The 19,883-nt window shown below is 37.9% G+C and overlaps 1 protein-coding gene across 1 annotated transcript; it reads right to left on the minus strand.

Annotated features, from left to right (window-relative positions):
• Positions 1-139: 139 nt before the first annotated feature.
• On the minus strand, positions 140-17,894 carry LOC129280078 (uncharacterized). Its single transcript, XM_064111831.1, has 10 exons — positions 17,336-17,894; positions 14,033-14,260; positions 13,379-13,456; positions 8,279-8,433; positions 7,423-7,567; positions 6,438-6,638; positions 5,355-5,804; positions 4,624-4,674; positions 3,300-3,414; positions 140-2,498 (listed from the first exon to the last, which is right to left on the minus strand). Exons 1-10 carry the CDS (start codon positions 17,415-17,417, stop codon positions 2,309-2,311), a joined length of 1,695 nt encoding a protein of 564 aa, XP_063967901.1. The 5' UTR covers positions 17,418-17,894; the 3' UTR covers positions 140-2,308.
• Between the last annotated feature and the right edge of the window lie 1,989 nt (positions 17,895-19,883).

Genomic DNA, 19,883 nt, shown 5'->3' on the forward strand with positions numbered 1-19,883 from the left:
TACAGTCCTTTTCAGGACTACTTTCAAGAAAGAATACTCTACTCTCAAATCTCCACTTTCTCGCCTATCCATTTCTTCTCTTCTCCTATCCACTGTTTCTACAACACTTCACATGGTGTACCGTAAACCACATCAGCGATTGGAATTTCATCTTGTTTATTTAATATAGCTGGACCCCTCGGCCGAACAGTTGTGTTGTAATGTCTCAGCTGAGTAGGACGATCCATCCAATGTTATTTTATCATGTATCATATTATGTTGTAATTTTATATGCATTGTTTTTATATTGGTAAATAAAAATAAAATAACATCAATATCAACAATTAAAATAATAATTAAAAAGTCGAAGAACACGAAGAAAATCGGAAAAGAAATAGCAAGCACAACTGCAAGAAAACGAATGAGAATTGGGAGAGAAGAGGAAGGAAATGGGAAAAAAAAGAATGACTGTGATGTTGATCAATGACAAGAATAACAGTATGTAGGAGATTTAGGAGAATACATGGTAGAAGGAGAAGAAAGTAGCAGAAAAAGGAAGAAGAAGAAGAAGAAAAGAATAGAAGAAATATAAGAAGAAGAAAAAGAAAAAGAAGAAGAAAAAAAAAGAAGAAGAATGAGGTGGAGGGGGATAAGAAGATAATAACAAGGATGATAATCGATGATTTATGATGATGATAATGATGATGATGATGATGATGATGATGATGATGACGATGATGACGATGATGATGATAAAAGGGTGATGATGTAGAAATGGGAAAGAGGACAAAGACTAGTGGCACGTATAAAAGTAAGAGGTCATGGAATGACTTCAAAAAAAACATCCATGACACAAATCATTGTAATACAAGGTTACATAACATTTTATCAAATATGTTACACGGGATTCCATACATACTATACATAATAATTTACTATATGATACTATTTTATAGGCCTACTAATCGTTTGTAAAACAGCATAAGATGCCAAGCACCTAATTCTAACCCCCCCCCCCCTTAAAAAAAGAGAGGGAGGCCGTGGTCATTGCACTGAAATAATATATTTAGAACAATTTGTATAAACATTTCTGGACAGTATGTGCATTATTTTTACAAGACGTAACAATCTACTTGTGTGAAATGGTAATTACAATGACTGTATAGTTCGTTTGGTACACAGGCCAATTAATAGCAGGGATTTTCATTTAACATATAATTAGACGAAAACGATATAGATTTGCAATTATTTGTATATATCTACAATCCGAAATATTCGCATTACATTTTTTTCTTGCACAACCAAATGCTGAATACTGACATCATCACCTTCACCATGACTCCAAAGATCTAAGACGGGTATTCTACTGTCAGGTGTTTCATCAAGTTACGCGAGACTTTTCGAGCGACTGTTGCCCCTCTCTTGGGCGCTAAAATAAGATCCTCTGTCATTTTTATTACCACCAATTGCATCAGCTCTGTCAACTACTCTTGAAATCCAACGTTCTTACCTTGCAGTTATAATTGTAGCAATGAGATCAGTGGTAATTTTTAAGAAACTTCAGGTCTGATAAGGGCTATAAGAAAAACACTTAAATTTCTATTAAAATAGGGGGAAAATGTCCTCATGAATCATTCACCAGTCTTTCGTAAAAGTACACTTAACTTCAGAACATGTTCATTATTTTATGTTATGAATAGGAGACCAGGTTCTAGCTTGGATAATTCTTCAACACCGCTGATTGAAGAGCGTGAAAAGGTCAATTGACACAAAAGTGCTAGTTATCATGGTTATCCAATCTAATTATGTAGGACAATGTTCCCACTTCAGTCAAACCGCAGCCATGGAGACACTCGTCTCAGTTTTAATACATACTTCTCTGTAGATGGACGATATAGAGTACATGTAACTTTACAAGTAAATCAGTAAGTCTCCATTAATTATGTGGGATAAATTGACTGGTGCTTAAACAGCTAGTCTAAAAATGTACATTTCAGATTATTATTGATAATTCAGATAATAAATTAGCCTAGAAACTAAAATTTATCTAGGTAACATTCTTTATAGCTACTTGGTAACAAAATCTTAGCGGTATGAATAGTGGCCTACCACTCAGGTTGGTTTATATTACAAGACTACAGTGCTGAAAATGATACATTTTGGGTAGGGAGCTTGGACAAAAATGAGTAATTGAGGACTTGAAGTGGCTCCTTTAAATCGATGACGTCGAAAGCAAGCCGTTATCATGATCATCATTACACGCAGTTCTCGGGAGAAAATTATTAGTTTTATTGCAAGTCTTGTTTAGAAAGAAAGACTTCTTTTGCTTTTACAGTTCCTCGTCACTGCTGTCTTCCTCCCGGTCGGACCAGGGCCGTTTCGAAAACCGCTTGAAGCCTCTCCTAAACGACTGGTACCGAGGTCGGGATTGCGGCTGGGGTTCGTACGTAAACCCGGTGGTTTCACTGCCGAGCTGATATTCCATGTTCCGTTCGATCTGGATCTTGGAAGGAGACTTTCTGCAATGATGAATTCGAAAGGAGAGACTTCGGATTATACTCAAAAAATGATGTTGGCATATATAACATGTATAAGCTACGCGGATGCAGCGATTGTTGCTGTTAGGAATCTGATTCAGGAACCACAAAACGTAATCGATGAGTCTGATGAGGCGAGACTACAAACAGTGGGTGTACGCAGTAGTCTCGCCGCATCAGACCAGTGTGTTGGCTCAGTTGGCAGAGCGTCCGCCAAAGATGGGAGCTGCTGCTACCATTTTATGGCGATCAACAATTCAAGGGATAGGCCTATAGAGCTACGTCGAAATGTCGGTGCACAATTGCTGTGCCGGGTCCACGATCAATTGGGCAAAAAGAAATTTCGGAGTACTTCTCTTTCAGATTTCATTTCGAACAATAAAATATGAATTTTCATTTTTTCTTTCATTTTCATCAGACGTACGGCTGATGTTTACAGAAATAATGGAAATATAGCTGTAAATTCCACATCCGTTTTAGCCAGTGTATATAGGTCGATGTATGTAAGGAGGGTGCTTATTCGTGTTCCTCCATATCAATAGTTTAACTCTTAATAATAATTAATCGAATTCTGTTTTATAAAAAGAATAATTGCTGATGCCAAGAAAATATACCTTTTTTTTGGGGGGGGGGTTAACGATCCTGTTTCTACGAAATTGAAATATGAATTTAAGTTATGTATTTTTTCTAAAGAGTAAGCCAGTTGCAATTGCGTTTGATCTTTTTAGGTTGTTTTGTGTTGCAACTCTTACTCTTATTCGTAACGGAATCGATATCACTTACTTTCTCCTGCAGGCCTTCTTGAAAATGACTATGACGATGATCGGAATTAACAAAATTAAGAAAGTTCCTCCGAGAGCGATGAGAATGGAATGTTCTCTGATCATTGTGAATAAATCTATGAAGAATAAGAAAAACAATAGCCAGTTTTTTTTTCAATTAGGATGCTTTGTTTGATTAATAATGATAATAGAATAATATAGGATTTGTAAAGAGCACGTATCCACCTTGCTAGGTGCTCAAGGCGTTCGTATATTACCCCTATATTAATATTATTATTAATATTAATATTACTAATATTATTATTATTATTATTATTATCATCATTATTATCTTATTATTCTTATTATTATTAATATCGTTATTATTATTATTGTTATCATTAGTATTACTATTATTATCATCTTTGTCATTCTTCTTCTTATTATTATTATTAGTAGTAGTAGTAGTAGTAGTAGTAGTAGTAGTAGTAGTAGTAGTAGTAGTTGTAGTAGTAGTAGTAGTAGTAGTAGTAGTAGTAGAAGTAGTAGTAGTAGTAGTAGTAGTAGTAGTAGTAGTAGTAGTAGTAGTAGTAGTAGTAGTAGTAGTAGTAGTAGTAGTATTAGTAGTAGTAGTAGTAGTATTATTAGTATTATTTATACTATTATTAATACTATTATCATCATTATTATTACTCATATATCAGCAAAGATGATATTTCGTGGACTGTCAATACGTAAATTGCCACTTGGTCCAAACTAGCTTTGTTTTTCTCTTAGTTCATCAACAACCACAACTTCATCTACTAACCATTCGGCATGATTCGCATCATGATTAGATAAACTGTTTATGAATCACCTTTTCCTTTGCCAAAATGCAGAATTATCAGCAGAAATTAGTGGAAACTAGACCTGGGTCATAGCGATTAATCGTACGCTAGATTTCCACGATTAATTGCACATAATTATTGTAGTCAGTGCCATCAACCGTTTAGGAATGTTATTATGCGATGATTTGCTAATCTTTTTGTTACGGCCCCCAGATGTGCAGTCGACTGTAAATTTTAATGATAACCATGATGAAAAGGTTTAGACTCGGAGCGTTTTAAAACAAGATGCATCCAGAATTATGTGAAATACAGTAATACAAAATTAGACTACTTGTTAATGGTATTGTTCAAATCATTCCATATTGATTTATCAACTAATAATTCCACATTGCATCTGTTCTATGTTTTATTTAGAAGTATTTCTCTAATATTAAAACATAGCTGAACTCAAATATCGTCTATCTCCCTCTCGACACCCTTCCCTCAAACTGAACCATTGGAATTTAGAGTAATACTTACTGAACGCTTTTTGTGCGCCTGCGTCATTGTCCCCCGTTTTGTTTCCTGGAGCTGAGAAACCAAAAGAAAGAAAATATGCAGAGATGGGAAAAAGAATTAAGTATAATAATTCAGACTAAACCCATGAGGTAAGTATTATTCACCAGTTCCAAAGTTGCCACACGTCCCCCCCCCCCCCCCCTACGAACCAGTTGTCCAATTCTATTCCATCTTTCTCGGCTACATAGAGTTGCAGCCTGCTGTCATAAAAAAAAAAAAAGTCTGAACGGTATCTTCTACGGTCACCGTTGCCAGTGTAGTGGTGACGCGCCAGCGTCGGTTCACATCGTGGTGGCGTTAGGTTATTCTCGACCTCTCTAAAACCATTCTTCTTGCTCCTATTAAAGTCCACATATCGTATTAAAAGGCCAGCATAGCTTTTCTTATACGTCAGGTTGTACGAAAAAAGATGACAAACTGCGATATATGGGGTAAATATTCAACTTAAGATTTATTATCGTAAAAATGTGACGCAGTTGCTGGGCAGTAATAATTTAATGAGACGGCCAAGAATATTTAACCCTTGTTGGCTGTTTTGAACAAAAGTTCGTAAAACATCATTATGTAGAATATCGGTGCCCCTTTGGGGTATCGCCTTATTTACAATGAATCTACGATACATTTATTATATACTTGTAATAATAATAATAATAATCATCATCATCATAATGATAATAATAATAAAGACTTACCTGTTGTTGGTTTTGTAATGTAATCGGTATAATTCGTAACGTCATTAACTCTCTCTTCCACTGCCATTGTCGTCTTTGTGCTCTCATCAGACGTCATTTCTTCGGTCGACTGCCTTTCTGAAGTCATTCTCTTGGTCATAGATTCCGATGTCGACGATGACGGTTCATCAGAGGGCATCGTCGTCTTCGGTGTCGTGACAACTGGAACCCTGATTTCCTCCGTGGTCGTTCGCTCTTCCGTCAGCATCATCTTGCTGCTTTCTGCGGTGGTCGTTTCACGCGCAGTGGTTCTTCGTTCCGTCGTCGTTGGCGACGTCGTTTTCACAGGTTCTTGCGTTGTCGTGGTTTTCATTGTCGTAGTCGTTTCTCTCATCGTTGTAGTGGGTGTAGTAGTCATTTTTGTGGTGGTTGGTTCGGTGGTTGGTGCAGGCGGGCTGGTCATTTTGATTACTGTAAAAAATAATATTTAGTTTTCAGGTCGTTACAAAGCATGAGTATATTTCCGCGGACGACTTTTCAGACATGACGGAGGAATGAATGGATTCAACCTCCATGGCAAATGAGGATAATAACAATAAAGACGATAATAGTCAAAGAAATACAACGAGCCAGGCTTGTAAGATACATGTAGAGCCTATAAAACATTTATATGACACAGCGTTAGCACCCCCTCCCCTCAAAAAATAGATACACATAACAATAATTTGTACTTAAGACAAATATGATTCAAATATCCTTTTTTTCTTCTTTTTTCTTTTTTCTCTTCTTTTTTTTTCAAGTAAGGGTAGTGAAAATGGTATAGATTATCTCTGATAAGCTGATCAAAATTGTGATTGCTCATTAGAATTGATTGATACGCTTTTGCAATTTCCTCCCCCCCCCCCCCCTCCGATAAAAAGCCAAATATTGCCATGAATGCACATCCAAAGATCAAATACCCCCCCCCCCTTCCCCTTTGCTGCCTCACCAGTGTCCCGTTGTATAAAATCCATTTGACGATGAGGTCACTATGCAATGGGAATTCCCAGTAAATTTCCAGTAGATAGTATATTTCAAGCAACGTGGCCAACGAGATTTACTTACGGGCACAGTAAGGAAGAGGGGTACTCCACATGACCCCCATGCCGGGTCCTCCGGGGGCGAGAACACATTGAATGGCGTCTATCCCGAGAAGCTCGTAACCGGGCATGCATGCAAACCTTACGATGTCTCCAAACATGAAGCGAGATTCGAGCTGGACACCGTTCTCCGGGGTTCCTGGGTTTTCGCATTCTCCCATGTTCACTAAACAAGGACAAAAAGTGGTCAGATTACCTGACTGCTAAGAGATATGACTGTTTTTTTAGTTAGGAAATCAAAGGGCCGACGATAGCCATATGTCCCCGGCAAAAAGGGGGAGGGCTCCACTGAATTAAAAAAATCTACGCGTCGAGTAACTATATTATCCTTGAGAGCTGTACATCTGTGAACATGGTGAATATCTCATGAAACAAAAAGTCGCTGATTTTCACTGATAACTGCTATAAGCTACTAAAATCCTTGTATCTGATTGGCCCAGAATAAATTAGCCTGTGAAAAACACCGACAAGATGTTTCATGAAACATTCATATTAAAGATAAATCATAGGCGAATGAAAGGATTGTGTTTGTTGTCATTAAACAGCATTACAGGTTCAAGAGCGACGTTGTTTCTCGTGAGTACAGAAACTATTATTGGCAAATTCAAACTGTTGTTGTTGTGATTTTGAAGAGATCGTTATAAACATAAAATTGCATTCAGGTAATTTATTTTCCTCATTCAATGTTCATATCCATAACCCTACTTCGCCCACTATTCCAACGGGTGACACGACACTTGCTCCGGCGACAATTGCTCCGGGCTATCATGATACATCGTCTAAGATATAGGATAAGGGTTGCAATGGGGTTTTCTGTTATGTTCAGGGTTAGGTTTAGGATGGGGTATAGTGTTATATCCAGGGTTAACGTTGGTCATTCCAATATAGTGTGGACTGATTGTCGCCGGAGCAAATGTCATGGACCGTTGCAACATATTTCATGAATTTACCATCGAAGACGGAGAGTTTGTCCGTGTCCGTTCGGTTTCCTCCACAGACCTGCCCGAAATCACCGGGACACGGTGTCTGGCACTGCGCGTCAGAAAGCTTGGTATGGTCTCCAATCTCGGATTCTACTAAACCACAATAACACTCCTATAATATGTCAAAGAAAATGGGATTGATCTTAATTTAGTGATAAAATTGTACACAAAGATCCTGGTATTTTTTTTCAATTGCCCAAATAACCTCATTTTATTTTCTCCTGCATTCCACACGTTATATTCATTTTTATTCACGAATGGCAATATAAAAACTTAATAGATGCTTGTGAAACCCAAAAAGGAATTTCATTTCAAGAAACTGGACGGAAGAAGAATTAAAATAAAATTGACTTATGAATAAAGGGATCCACATGTTTCCCCTTAAATAAAAACTTTATACAATGGGTAATAATCACATCCACTATGCATGTACAGACCAGACCGGTAATTTACCGAGTTATGAATGTTCAAGATCAGTTCATTCTGACATAATCCATATTCGAACGTATAGCTTGCATTGTTGCGAAAACCGATCTCTTGGTAATGATATATGATATGAATGGCCATAGAGGAAAGTAGCTTATTAAAGCAGGAGGATAATAATGTTATACCTAAGCGGTAAGCTAATCAGTATTCTAAGAGACACAGGGTGAAATGAATAAACAACCAACGAAAAAAGACCGGGATAATGATTCATGATCATGATGACCCACCCCACCCCCTACACATGTCTTTCCAAAGGTTTTTAGAAATAGTTTGCGTCTATGCTTAACTATCTTAAACATCAGTCCAAACAAGGAAAGTGTGTGAACTCGAAACTCACGTTTCCATTTTTCAGACCATATAATCGGTAATGACGGAACATACAGAACTGGCGACATCGGTCCACTGTCATGTCGGGTTCTACGATGACGTTGTCGACGAGTGTCGAGGTCAGGGCTCCAAACGTATCTTGGAAACATCCGAGGTAGCCCGGTTCTTCAATGAAATAAAAACAAATCGCATCAACATATGGTTAGGGTTACATACCATAGAAAAAGAGCAAGCGGCAAAAAAGTATCACTGCATATTGAAAAAAGGGAAAATGTACTTGATTACTTATACTGGGTTCAGGAAATTGGTATAGCCTAAAACTCATCTTAGACAAATAAATGTTGATTTCAAATTATTTCACCGAGGTGATAATAAAAATAAATATATATATAAATTACAATTCATTGTGGTTTATACTGGTAGACTTCATTTTACCCTTCTAGCAAAACAAATGAGAATTTCGAATTTTGAGGGGAAATGTCTCCATTTTGCATGTATGGGTTCAGTAAGGTGAGATAGACGGGCAATTTAAAAATATTTTAAAGTTATTACAATGATGGTGAACGAAATGATGGTTGACGAGAAATGACTGAGACGATGATGAATGAATGGATTAGATAATGGTGGACGAGGAGATGGTTGATGACTTGATGGTTGACGAGATGAAGGGAGATAAGATCGGGGGTGACGAGATGAGTTACTGGTTGATGAAGTTAGGCTTGGAAAAATATCAGTTGACGAGATGGTGGTTGACGACATGATGTTTGAAAAGATGATGGTTGTTGGGATTATTGTTGACAACATACAGGTTGATAAGATTAAGGATGATAAGATAATGGATGACGAAGAGATGGTTGGCAACATAATGGAAGAAGAGGTGGTGGTTGATGTGGTGACGTTTGACGATATGATGGTTGACGATATGCTGGATGACGTGATGACGGTTGACGATATTAAGGTTGACGAAATGATGGTTGACGACTTGATGGTGATGAGGTGATGGTAGATGAGATAACGGTTTGTGAAATTATGGTCAACTGGACAGTAGTTGACGAGATAATGGCTGACGAGACTACTGTTGACAAGACGGGATGATGGTTAAAGACATATTTGTTTGACGAGAAAATGGTTTACGAGACGATGGTTGATAGGATGATGGTTAATGAGATGTTTGATTAGATGAAGTTGGTAATATGATGATTAATGAGACGATACTTTGAAAAATTGTGGTTGACGAAATCATTGATGAGATAAAATTAATGTTGGTTTACAAGATGATGGATAACGACATGATGGTTGACGAGATGATGGTTGGCGAGTGAGTGGTTGACGAGTTTATGGTTAAGGAGATGATTGTTGACGAGTTGATGGTTGACGAGATGATGATTGAGATGACGATGGGCAGAAAAATGGTAGACAAAATGCTTTTTTATATGATGGGTGATGATAGGATGCTTGATGAAACGATTGTTGGCGGAATGGTGGTTGACAAGACAGTGGTTGACGAGATGATGGTTGACGAGATAGTGGCTGACGAGATAGTGTTTGACGAGATAGTAGTTGACGGCTTAGCGGTTGACGAGATAGTGGTTGACGAGATGATGGTTGACAGGATTGTGAATGATGAGATGATGCGATTGTGGTTGACGACATTATTAAAGAGACGGTTGACGAGTCGAAGGTTGATGAGATGATTATTGAGACGACGGTTGGCAAAATGATGATAGACGAGATGCTTGACTAGATGATGGTTGATGATATGGTGATTAATTAGACGATTGTTGGCAGAATGGTGGGTGACGAGAAAGTTGACAAGATGAAGTTTAATGTAATCTTAGTTGCCAAGATGATGGTTGACGAGATGACTGTTGGAAGATTGGTGTTGACGACATAGTGGTTGACGAGATGATGGTTGGCGACATAGGGATTGATGGGAGATGATGGTAATAACATGATGGTTGACGAGATAGTGGTTGAGGAGGTGGCGGTTTACGACAAAGTGGTTGACGAGATGATGGTTGATGAGAGAATGCTTAACGAGATGACGGTTGGCAGAATGATGGTATACAAGATTCTTGATTAGATGATGGTTGGTGATATGATGATTAATCAGGCTATTGTTGGCAGAATGGTGGTTGACGAGATTGTTGATCAGATGACGGTAAGTGAAATGATGGCTAACGGAATGATGGTTGACGAGATAATGGTTATCCAGATGATGGCTGACGATTTAGTGATAGACGAGATGATGGTCGATGACATGAAGATTATTGATATAATGGTTAGCAGGATGGTGGTTGACGAGATTGTTAATGAGATGTTGACTGGTGAGATGATACTTAATGAGATAATTTCTGGCAGAATGGTGTTGACAAAATTTTTGATAAGATGATGGTTAATAAAATGATGGTTGACGATACGATGGATCAAGAGATAATGATTGACGTGATGATGGTTGACGATAAAGTGGTTAGTGATGTGATGGTTGACAAGATGATGGTTGACAGGACGATGGTTGACGAGAGGATGGTTGAAGAGGTTATTGATGACTAGTTTATGGTAGATAAAATAATGGATGTAAAGATTATGGTAGACGAAATATTGGTTGAAGAGATTGTTGACAACATAATGGATAAAGAGGTGATGTTGACGCTATGATGGTTGACGATATGGTGGATGGCGAGATGATGGGTGACAACCTGATGGTGATGAGATGATCTTTGATGTGATAACATTTTCTGAGATGAGGGTTAACTAGATAGTGGTTGACGAGATGATGGCTGTCGAGATGATGATTGAGATGACGGTTGGCAAAATGATGGTAGACGGGATGCTTTATTAGATGATGGTTGATGATATGATGATTAATGAGACTATAGATGGCAGAAGGTGATGAAGAGATAATGGTTGACGAGTCAAAATTTGATGAGATAATGATTAATAAGATGACGATTAGCAGAATGATAATATACAAGATTCTTGATTATATGATGGTTGGTGATATGATGATATTGTTGGCAGAATGGTGGTTGACGAAACTGTTGATCAGATGATGGTTAGTAAAATGACGGTTGGCGAGATGAGGGTTGACGAGGTGATGGTTGACGATATAATGGTCATCGAGATGCTGGCTGACATGATTAGTAGTTGACGCATTGATGGTCGATGACATGAAGATTATTGATATAATGGTTAGCAGATGGTGGTTGACGAATTGTTAATGAGATGTTGACTGGTGAGATGATACTTAATGAGATAATTTCTGGCAGAATGGTGGTTGACGAGATTTTAGATAAGATGATGGTTAATAAAATGATGGTTGACGATACGATGAATCAAGAGAGAATGCTTAACGAGATGACGGTTGGTAGAATGATGGTATACAAGATTCTTGATTAGATGATGGTTGGTGATTGATGATTAATCAAGCTATTGTTGGCCGAATGGTGGTTGACGAGATTGTTGATCAGATGACGGTACGTAAAATGATGGCTAACGGAATGATGGTTGACGAGATAATGGTTATCCAGATGATGGCTGACGATTTAGTGATAGACGAGATGATGGTCGATGACATGAAGATTATTGATATAATGGTTAGCAGATGGTGGTTGACGAGATTGTTAATGAGATGTTGACTAGTGAGATGATACTTAATGAGATAATTTCTGGCAGAATGGTGGTTGACGAGATTTTAGATAAGATGATGGTTGATAAAATGATGGTTGACGATACGATGGATCAAGAGATAATGATTGACGTGATGATGGTTGACGATATAGTGGTTAGCGATGTGATGGTTGACAAGATGATGGTTGACAGGACGATGGTTGACGAGAGGATGGTTGAAGAGGTTATTGATGACTAGTTTATGGTAGATAAGATAATAGATGTAAAGATTATGGTTGACGAAATATTGGTCGAAGAGATTGTTGACAACATAATGGATAAAGAGGTGATGTTGACGCTATGATGGTTGACGATATGGTGGATGGCGAGATGATGGGTGACAACATGATGGTGATTAGATGATCTTTGATGTGATAACAGTTTCTGAGATGAGGGTTAACTAGATAGTGGTTGACGAGATGATGGCTGTCGAGATGATGATTGAGGTGACGGTTGGCATAATGATGGTAGACGGGATGCTTTATTAGATGATCGTTGATGATATGATGATTAATTAGACTATTGATGGCAGAAGGTGATGACGAGATAATGGTTGACGAGTCAAAATTTGATGAGATAATGATTAATAAGATGACGATTAGCAGAATGATACTATACAAGATTCTTGATTAGATGATGGTTGGTGATATGATGATATTGTTGGCAGAATGGTGGTTGACGAAACTGTTGATCAGATGATGGTTAGTAAAATGACGGTTGGCGAGATGAGGGTTGACGAGGTGATGGTTGACGATATAATGGTCATCGAGATGCTGGCTGACATGATTAGTGGTTGACGCATTGACGGTTGATGAGATGAATATTATTGATATAATGGTTAGCAGATGGTGGTTGACGAGATTGTTAATGAGATGTTGACTGGTGAAATTATACTTAATGAGATAATTTCTGGCAGAATGGTGGTTGACGAGATTTTAGATAAGATGATGGTTAATAAAATGATGGTTGACGATACGATGAATCAAGAGAGAATGCTTAACGAGATGACGGTTGGTAGAATGATGGTATACAAGATTCTTGATTAGATGATGGTTGGTGATTGATGATTAATCAGGCTATTGTTGGCAGAATGGTGGTTGACGAGATTGTTGATCAGATGACGGTACGTAAAATGATGGCTAACGGAATGATGGTTGATGACAAGATGATTATTGATATAATGGTTAGCAGATGGTGGTTGACGAGATTGTTAATGAGATGTTGACTGGTGAGATGATACTTAATGAGATAATTTCTGGTAGAATGGTGATTGACGAGATTTTTTATAAGATGATGGTTGACGATGTGATGGATCAAAAGATTATGCTTGACGATATAATGACTGATGAGACGGTGGTTGACGAAGCAGATTGTTGATGAATAAAGGTTGGGATATTTGTGGTTGACGAAATGGTTGTTGTTCACTACTTTATTATCTTACCGTGACACTTGACTCCTGCGAACTGGTAGCAAGGATATGTAGGATGGTAGTTAATGCAATCATATAAAGCGTTTTCGGCTGCAACAGAGAATAAAAAAATGAAAGCTTTAAGACCCCAAAAATGAGCCATTGGCTGTGTTCGGAGAGGAACTGCACACTAAAGATCCCCTCCTTTATTTGTATGGGTCGGGAGAAGAGATGAGAAAAAAAATAACGACAAAAGCACGTAACATGGAATCAAGACATATCTTAATGAACAAATAATATGTTAATATTTCGTTGGACACTGGCCGAAGTGCAGTTTAATACGATAATAGGCATACATGCATGAGCGTCTTGTGGACTTACACCCAGAGTTCTATAAGTAATTATATGCACCCCCCCCCCTCATTATCGATTTTAAATGGAAATGTTTCATGTTGGCATCTTCAAGTAAAACCTGAGTTGCAATATCTTTATCACATTCTTGTGCGTTTATGTGTGTTTGGTTTTGTTTAATGATGAATAATTTCCATTGTTATTATCTCTAAAAATGTGACTGTCTTTTAAGCAGGACTTCATTCGAGAACGACATGAATAAATGCAACGGTATCACTTTTTTTATAATTATTAGGAACACTGCGCAAAAGAGTAGAAAATGAAATCACAACTTACTCCCAGAGCATCTCCACTCGCGGGAGAGCAGAAGCGAACCTCCAGCTTGCATCACGTTTGGGAATCCCCCGATGGCTCCCGGGAATCCCAGCTGTCTGCAGACGACTATGGCTTCGTTTATCCCCCATTCTTTGTCGCAGGTACCGAACCAGCCCTTGCTCCCGAGATATATCTCCACTATACCGTCGCTCCTGGGAGGGGACATGGGGTTACCCCACAGTCGCACATCTGTGTGATCAGGGAAAGGTGATAATCATGAGAGGGAGGAAACGCAACCATTGCTTTAAATGCTTGAAATAACAGGGGACCGTTTCATGAAAGTTGTCAGCACTGACAAGTTGTCTTTTTCCAACAGTTACCATAGTAAGTCAGAGGCCGGTGCCTCTCAGCCAATAAAAACCAAGGATTTCACTTTAAGATGTCAGCACTGACAATTTAGTCAGTGCTAACAACTTTCGTGATACACCCCCCTGGTCACGTTCGTGGATATGTTTCATATTAGAGATTTTTCGCTATTACTACCCAGCCGCCCTCTACAACGCTCCAATTCCCCTGGAAATCCAAGTCAAATAACAATGGAGAGCTGGGAGGCTTTTGTCAAAAATTGGTGGACCGAGACAACAGATTTCGACCGGACGAACAGTTGCAAAAATGTCGTTGTCCAGAATCACGAGACAACGCAGCTGTTCCGGTCCACCAACCTTTCGACAAAAGCCTCTCAAACAGCTCTCCATTGTGATTTGACTTGCATATTTAAAAGAAATTGGTGCGTTGTACAGAGCGGCCGCGTCGCGAGTGCGAAGTCTGTCTATTTTTTCTCTCCCAAGCGTGTATTCGTTTCAAAACGATTCCCCTTAATGGCTTAGGCTAACTATGACGAATATCTTCATGGGCTAACATTAAAAAGGTCGTATTTAAAAACAAAATGCTGAACTTTAATTCGCGTTGTGTTTCATATTGTTCATGTTAATGACAAAATCCCCAGAAAAATGAAAAGGAATTCGTGCAGAAACTTTCGATGTATCTGTGATTGAAAAATCATAATTTACTGAATCATCTGATGGGATTGATGGAACACCAGTTAGTGTATGATATAACATTGGGTTGGTGTATCCAATCATTACCTTCTTTTAGCACTAAATAATGATTTATGGGTACTTTTTGGGGCTCCATCAAAAATGAAAAACAATGCAGACTTAAGTGACAAGTGGGGTCTTGCAGTTTAGGTGGGAAGATCTGTAATTAACCGTTTATATCAATCAACTGGATGAGAAAAAAAATATATGACAGAATACTAACGAATAAAAAAAGTTAAAATAACAACCGAAACTCTTATTTCATTCATTTGACTCAGAAGGATATTTTGGCTCATATGACTGTTATCAAAAGTAGACAGGAATATGGGGTTTAGAAAAGATTGCATCATCATCATCTAACTTCATCACTGAATTTGTCACATTTCCTTGCATTCTTAAGTTGATTCTGCAAAAAGAACATATATTATGAAACGTAATAATATGAATATATAACTTAGAGAATTCCAACAACTTCCTATATACAATTTATTATTAGATGTGATTTTGTGTGTGTGTATGTGTGAGTGTTTTTGTCGGGGGAAGGTCGGAGTAACTCTGTCAAGACGTACACTTCTCCCACCTTTCCTCCGACTGGGCTTCCTCCGACCAAAACGCCGGAGTCTGGGTTGTGATAAGATAATGTCTTTGCAATTTTAATCCGTTCATAATAGAATTTCACGTCAGATCGAGGCTATTATTATACAAACAATACTGAATAGCGCCATCTTTTGTTCAGATTGGGAAACATGATAAAATCTCGGGATATTGGAACAATTGACTTTCATTAATCCAACTCGAAAAGATTGCAACACGAGGTTGCCTGAATTTGACTTTATTTTTTTTAAGAATGCCTAAAGATCTGCAATCATGAAGGAATTGATGCAATGTCTTTCCCAATCGTGACACCTCTTTCCAAATCTCACTAAAAAGTGGAGCCAACAGGCGGCCAGGGTTGGGATCGGGATAGCTTTCCCAAATATCCAGATACGAGTATAGAGCGTAATAATGAAGCAATCCCATAAGTCTTACAGCAATGCTACGGTCACATCGGCGAAACCTACTCAGATCGACCAAATCTATAACGTTATTTCCAATAAAAAAAAACATCCATCGGTTTTGGTGTGACTGGTGGCATTAAAGTTCTGTGCTGACAATACATTTTGGAGTTTTCACTCCATAAAACACGACGGATTCAAGAACAAAGAAAATATATTGACAAATTTCTTTCAAGAAAAATAGAAACCAAGATGGCTTTGTCGAAAAGTGGCGACTCAAAAAAGCAGTTTCGTTTCGTTCCAGACTCTGGACAAACGGAATATTTGCAATTTTGCAATTTTTCGTCAGCTCCGAAACTTAGGACGAAACTATCGTTCAGGCTCACCAATTTTCGGCAAAGACCTCCCAGCTGTCTGTTGTCGTCGTTTTTGTTGTTGTTGTTGTTGTTGTTGTTGTTTTTATTGTTTTTATTGACGGACATTGTCTTGCCGACGCGTCGATAGTTTCCATGTACACTGCTATGCAGCAGCAAGTAATGAACATAAATGGCAAAAGTTTTGAAAATATAATTGATGCAAAGATAAAATGAGAGAGGGATCATAAAGGGGTGAGATAGGTTTCAGTTGGCATTGTATGCCCTTTTTACGATCATCACAAGATGGATTGGTTTACGGTGTATATGTGGCGTCGTATAGGTGGATAAGGAATTCGGATTCTGCGTTTACACTTGTTAAGACTATCGTACGATTTCTTGTGTTAGACACCGTAGAGGGAAAAACACAGAACCATACAGAGGCACGACAGAGATCCTACGATGTATTTGTGCTGATTGTACGATATCCCTGTTCTGATCGTAGGGCGTTCGTACAATGATGCCCTTTTTACTTAACGTATGAAGCCCGTATATGCGATTCCCTGGGGCAGATCGCACGATGTTCCCGCGATTATGTATTAAAGTGCGAAAAGGGCTACGACTCTATGATTTTTTTTTAGACTTGTAAGGCTCTGCCCTAAAATAAAAAAAAAAGTGGGCCTTACGATAATCGTGAATCCGTATAAAAATCGTACGATCACCGTACGTCATCCTAAGTGGATCACACGAATAACAGGATATTATCAACTTACGATCACAGCATGACGATCGCAGATCAAAATGTAAGAGGGGCTTAGGACTAACCCAGATGCACTTTTGAAAAGAGAAATAATTTAAATGTCAAGCTTTGAAACTTACCCCATACTTGTCTTGAAGAGCATTCCAAAATGCAGATTCCTAACCAAAGAGCACAAGTGGTTAAGAACCTCAAAATGTTCATTGTCACTTTATCCTTTTCTACAAGGAAAAACAAATATTTATCACCATAGAATCTGAGAAGTGAAGACAAAAATGATGATCCAATCGTCCCTAATATCCAGACCGATACTATTAATCTTACAAAATAAAATCAAGTTCTTTCTATTTTTCTTTCCTTTTGGTAATCTTGTAATCGGTCTCCAAAATGCTTCGGTGATGACTTATGTGGACTGGTAGACAACTAAAAGCTAGTATGAATGATTATCCAGCTGCTCTGCATATTCATCTTGATGATTATAAACAGGTTCATGTACTCCATCGAGTGAGAGAGGTGAAAAGGAGGAGTAAAGGGATACCCCCCCCCCCCCCATAATCTGCCATGAGAATTCTGCGTACCCAGTTTCTGGTTCCGGGTTGCTTCCGTTGCAACTCACTTTCCATCATTCAAAAAATGGTCAATTAGAGATAAACCTCATTTTAATTACTAAGTTAAATATGTGAACTAAGAGCAAGTGGTCCCCCCCCCCCCATCATTTTGCAAAGAAAGTCATGAAATCGCCATCTTGATACCAATGCGTAATCTCAATGCTAGTATTGTTATGCGTCACTTATACGAACGCAATTCCGGCATACATGGTAGTTCGTGGTGAGTTATCGAGGTGACTTTATATTCTAGACTTCCACGTTATTGTTTTAATAAGCCCCATTGATAGGTTTTTATATGCGTCATTTTATATATAGACACACTGTTTTCTCAAATAAGCAAAAACAGTAAGCAATAATCATATCGCTATTAAAGTATTAATAGTGTGTGAATCATCTTTCAGTGATTTTTTTCGCTAATGAAAATGATTGTTCAATTTGACTATTTATTGGAAACCTCAATAGTGAATTAGTATAACTTGTATTATTTAATATCCGCTTGGTCGCTTTGCTCCCCCGCACGTTTGCTAATATGAGAAAGGGTGACAGCCACATTTTTTGCCCGGGCACTGCTCGGTCTGCAGATGAGGGTAGGGGTGACGGCGGCAGATCTGCCACTGTCAACAAATCATAATTTACCGAGGTCTTGAAATTAAAACCTCAATATTTCTTTCATTAAACTTAGATTTCTCTTTATTTTCCTTTATGAAAAATGCATCTTTCTAGTTTGGATGAGATTTAGCTTATCTTAGAAGAATTAAAACTGTATCTCATTTTCTTTTTATCTACATTTTTATGCTAAATAAATCATTCAGAGAAAGGCACTATAAAGGCGAATATTATGTTTAATTCCAAAGGGTATTTTGATCATTTTAACTAAAGTAGCTGATACACATAAAGTACATTTTAATATTTCGATGGAATAACTTTTAAGCAACAGTTATGGAAGCAAGAGTTTTATCATCTGATCATTACACTTACAAAGCAAACAATTTAACAGAAAATACGAATTTCTAAATAAATTCCAATCTTTAATTCCAAAATTCATTTGCCGCTAATCTGCGTCCAATAAGATCAATTACAATCATTTTAAAGCTTATTTCAACATACTGACATTAAAAAAAAAGGCTTTGTTGTACACTAACATATTTGGGAAGTTTTTGCGAACATCATGTGTAATTTGTTTTGATTTTGGTATACCTGATGTTGCATGTCATAATTAACATGTGACGTCAGTCACATGAGTGAGTCCAACTCCAAACCGATCAACTGTGCACGGTTCGATTAAACGCAGTAGCTTTGACCAATCCGGATCCGATTGTGTTGGTCTGACTGCGACGTGACAACCGGTGAGTCAGATAGTGCGTGACCTCACTTCCGCTTCCGGTTCGAAAGCAAGAACGGCCCAAATTTATCATTTGATCGGTATTTTGTTTTATATAGATGAACCTGACATAGGATGTATTTGAGAGGCTCCCATGTCAATACAGATTATAAGAATTAAAATTGAGTGAATTGTAACACACCTACTTCATGTGCTTTTAATGGCACAGTTATGATTCTTAACATGACAGAAAATAAGTCTTTTCCAAGATAGCAGTAGAGTATTGAAAATGCATTAGGGTAATATATTTTGAATTATATAGCGCTTAACAATAACGTTATTAGAATTCCATTATTGCTCTAAAGTAATGCAGCATAATTACATGGATTTTTTTTTTTCACAGTCAGACGATTGAAATGGATGACACTAATGTGTACTGCTCTGTGCAAATAAACATAATTTCAAAATGCAGCTGCGTTCTAAATACACATTTAATTTCGGTGAAAATGCAGTACTTCGAAGTTGCGGATCTACGGGGGTTAAAGGGATTTACCCCCTCCCCCGTAGATCAACTACTGCCAAGAAAATAATAATAATAAAGATTAATGTGCATTAAACATTAATAAAATAGGTTGCCGCTTCGCGGCTCGCGGGGGATGGGCCTTCTGGTCAACCCCCTCCCTCCACCTTGGAAAAAACTAGATCCGCCCATGTTTGGTTGATTTGTATGTTTTTTCAAAA

The sequence above is a fragment of the Lytechinus pictus genome, chromosome 17, assembly GCF_037042905.1.
Source record: "Lytechinus pictus isolate F3 Inbred chromosome 17, Lp3.0, whole genome shotgun sequence".
Classification (NCBI taxonomy): domain Eukaryota; kingdom Metazoa; phylum Echinodermata; class Echinoidea; order Temnopleuroida; family Toxopneustidae; genus Lytechinus; species Lytechinus pictus.

Coding starts and splice junctions, on each gene's coding strand:
- LOC129280078 (XM_064111831.1), bottom strand. CDS start 17,417: ATGAACATTTTGAGGTTCTTAACCACTTGTGCTCTTTGGTTAGGAATC. Junction 8,434..13,378: donor CGCAGGAGTCAAGTGTCACG/GTAAGATAATAA, acceptor ATTTCATTGAAG/AACCGGGCTACCTCGGATGT. Junction 5,805..6,437: donor CCCTCTTCCTTACTGTGCCC/GTAAGTAAATCT, acceptor TATTTTTTACAG/TAATCAAAATGACCAGCCCG.